Genomic DNA, 2,500 nt, shown 5'->3' with positions numbered 1-2,500 from the left:
GAAGCTTCCCTCGGAGAATTAACTTTTACTCCATCCCGTTCGTCCGTCCGTCGCCACTTCATCGAGCAATACAACAATCGGGCAATCGCGAACGTGAACGGTTTTGGCAAACAACAAGCAGCAGCCCCACCTCGCGCTTCTGGAGAATTCAATTAATTGAATGTAATAATTGCGCTAACGATTGCGATTCGGTTTTGTTCTCCGCCGGAGCCGGTCGCTCGCTTCACCCATTTGTTCCATGGCTAAACGATTGTTGTTACTCTGCTCTGGAGCTACGATGGAGGCGCCTGGTGCGTTTCCATTTTTTTTCTCTCTTCTCTTCGGCGATCCGAGTGTTAAGGAGTGTTTTTGTTGTTCGATTTTTCGTCTCTCTTAATGGCACTTGAATCAACGCGGCCCGCGGTCCCGTGTGCACGGTTCTGGCACGAAAGAATTGTAATTAAAACGCTCGATAAATGATCGGGACACTCTCTCGGCGGCACTTCAACCACCGGCGTTCACAATACTCGAACGAATGATTTTGTTTGATGTCATTAACTATTGAGGAGCTTTTTACCCTCCTTTTTGCCGTAGTACACCTCTTCTCGATTGTGTAATGTTAGGAAACCAACCTAACAGCAGAAGGAGGTACTGCACAATGTTAAAGTCGAAACGTGATCGAGGCATGCCGGGCAAAATGAATGTTTCGCATAAAGAAAATTAAATTCCTTGCTCCCTGCGCGCGCTGTGGTTTGTGTAATAAAAAGTTGGCATTACTTTTAACACAAATCGCAACGCTCCTTCTGCCTTACCTAGTGAGCACTTCGTGATATGGGCCATAATGGAGTATCCAGAACCTTCCAGAACGGAGCACCATCGGCAAATGATGGTTTGGCTCCGCTGTACCACTGCTAACCCTTTTCGATTTTACTTGCCCTCATGGGGCCTCGGTGTGAAGCAATAATAGCTTTCTATGCCGCTGGTTGCTTGCCCTGCACGGAACCAGCATCGGAGTCCAGTGGTAGAAAGTAAAGAAATGAAAAAGAAAAACTATTCCTAAACGAGCAAAGTTTTCCCAAATCACTGCTAGACCAAAGTTTTGGCTTGCAAAAAGAGCTCGTGTGAGGGCGAGGCGGTTGAGGCTGCAAAGTTAACGCAGTCATAGCCACGTCTCGGCAAACCGGGCGGTTTTTATTCATCTCCTGCATCATGTTTCCATTAATGGCAAAAGCACTTAGTGAAAGGAACCTCCGCTCAACCCTGCCGAGTGGAAGGAGCGTTTAAGAGTTTTAATGTTCTTTTTGTCCGACGGCTTGGCCCAAAAGCGATGCAGATGATGAAGGAGTTGAAGGAGTTTTAATGCCACCATCACGGCGTCGCACAATTGTCGAGACAAACGGCAATAATCGATCCCATTCTGATTTCTCTCTCTCACTCTCTATTCCACAGACAATAACGACAATTAAAGGACAAGTGAGAAACAACATCGTGGCTTCAACATGAGCTCACGTCACGCCTTCTACACCGTCGAGGTGGGCGATACCAAGTTTACCATTCTAAAGCGATACCAAAACCTGAAACCGATTGGATCCGGTGCTCAAGGCATTGTATGGTAAGTGTATAATAGCGAAACCGGCTGTAGGACCGCCTGCCGTACCCATAACGTAATGTAACACAGTTTTGTAATTAAACAACGCCAAGCGATGGCGTCCAGGCGACCAGCTCCAGCCCCGGGGGCCAAACCCATCACACAAACCCAAAACATACGTGCTGTACGATGCTGGCAGCGCATATCACCATCATGCTGCTGTCTTCTCCACGCTGAAGGCACGATTAATATTTCAAAAAGCGTATACTACAAGTTGGCTGCCGCCTGGCTCTGTCCCACATTCGAACTTGGCTTGTTGGGGGCGCAGGCTAGATCGAATTCTTCAAGCACGAAAAGTCAAACTCTAAAATTGCTCATCACCAGTGGCTAGTGCCGTTTCCGGTGCTGAATTGGTACCGCGCACGGCCACCCCGCACCAACACACACATCCGCTGCTAGCTACCCTGCAATGTGCATTCTTGTACAACTTTTCCACCACTGTATGTGTGTGTGTTTTTCTGTGTTTGCGTGCTGTTTGCTCTACGAAGAAGGATGGGAGGGTTTGGCTACTGCCTTGCATTATGTTCTTCGGGGTGCGGCTGATGAATAAGAAAGGAGAGCGCACCATTCGCCGAACGGACTTCCACGAGGCGCACATCACTACCGATCTCTCTACTCGGGGCCCGGTGCAGAGGGCGAAACCATTTTCAATTATGCAGAAAGTTGAACCTACAACCACCGAGGTCGTCCTTATCCGATGCTCTCCGAGTTGCGCTCCCCCTCTTCCCGTCCGAGGTCGTCCCGTTTACACTGCCGAATGGTTTACATTTGTACAGCGCCGAATGTGCACCTTGGAGGTGAAGGTGGGAATAGAGTTTCGGTGAAGGTTTTGTAAATTTTGTTTTCGGAGTTTTAAAGAATGCTCCCTCGAGA

At 48.5% G+C, this 2,500-nt stretch overlaps 1 protein-coding gene across 3 annotated transcripts in view; it reads left to right on the top strand.

Moving 5' to 3' along the window:
* The window catches only part of LOC125951628 (stress-activated protein kinase JNK), a 48,788-nt gene that overhangs the window by 38,899 nt on the left and 7,389 nt on the right, over positions 1-2,500 (top strand). For all 3 annotated transcript variants that reach the window (XM_049680590.1, XM_049680588.1, XM_049680589.1), the window contains exon 4: positions 1,429-1,591. In XM_049680590.1, coding sequence (XP_049536547.1) covers positions 1,479-1,591 — 113 coding nt within the window. In that variant the 5' untranslated portion in view covers positions 1,429-1,478. The remainder of the gene's footprint in view (positions 1-1,428; positions 1,592-2,500) is intronic.

Source organism: Anopheles darlingi, chromosome 2 (genome assembly GCF_943734745.1).
Source record: "Anopheles darlingi chromosome 2, idAnoDarlMG_H_01, whole genome shotgun sequence".
NCBI classification, from domain to species: Eukaryota; Metazoa; Arthropoda; class Insecta; order Diptera; family Culicidae; genus Anopheles; species Anopheles darlingi.
This window is presented reverse-complemented; position numbering and strand designations above follow the sequence as displayed.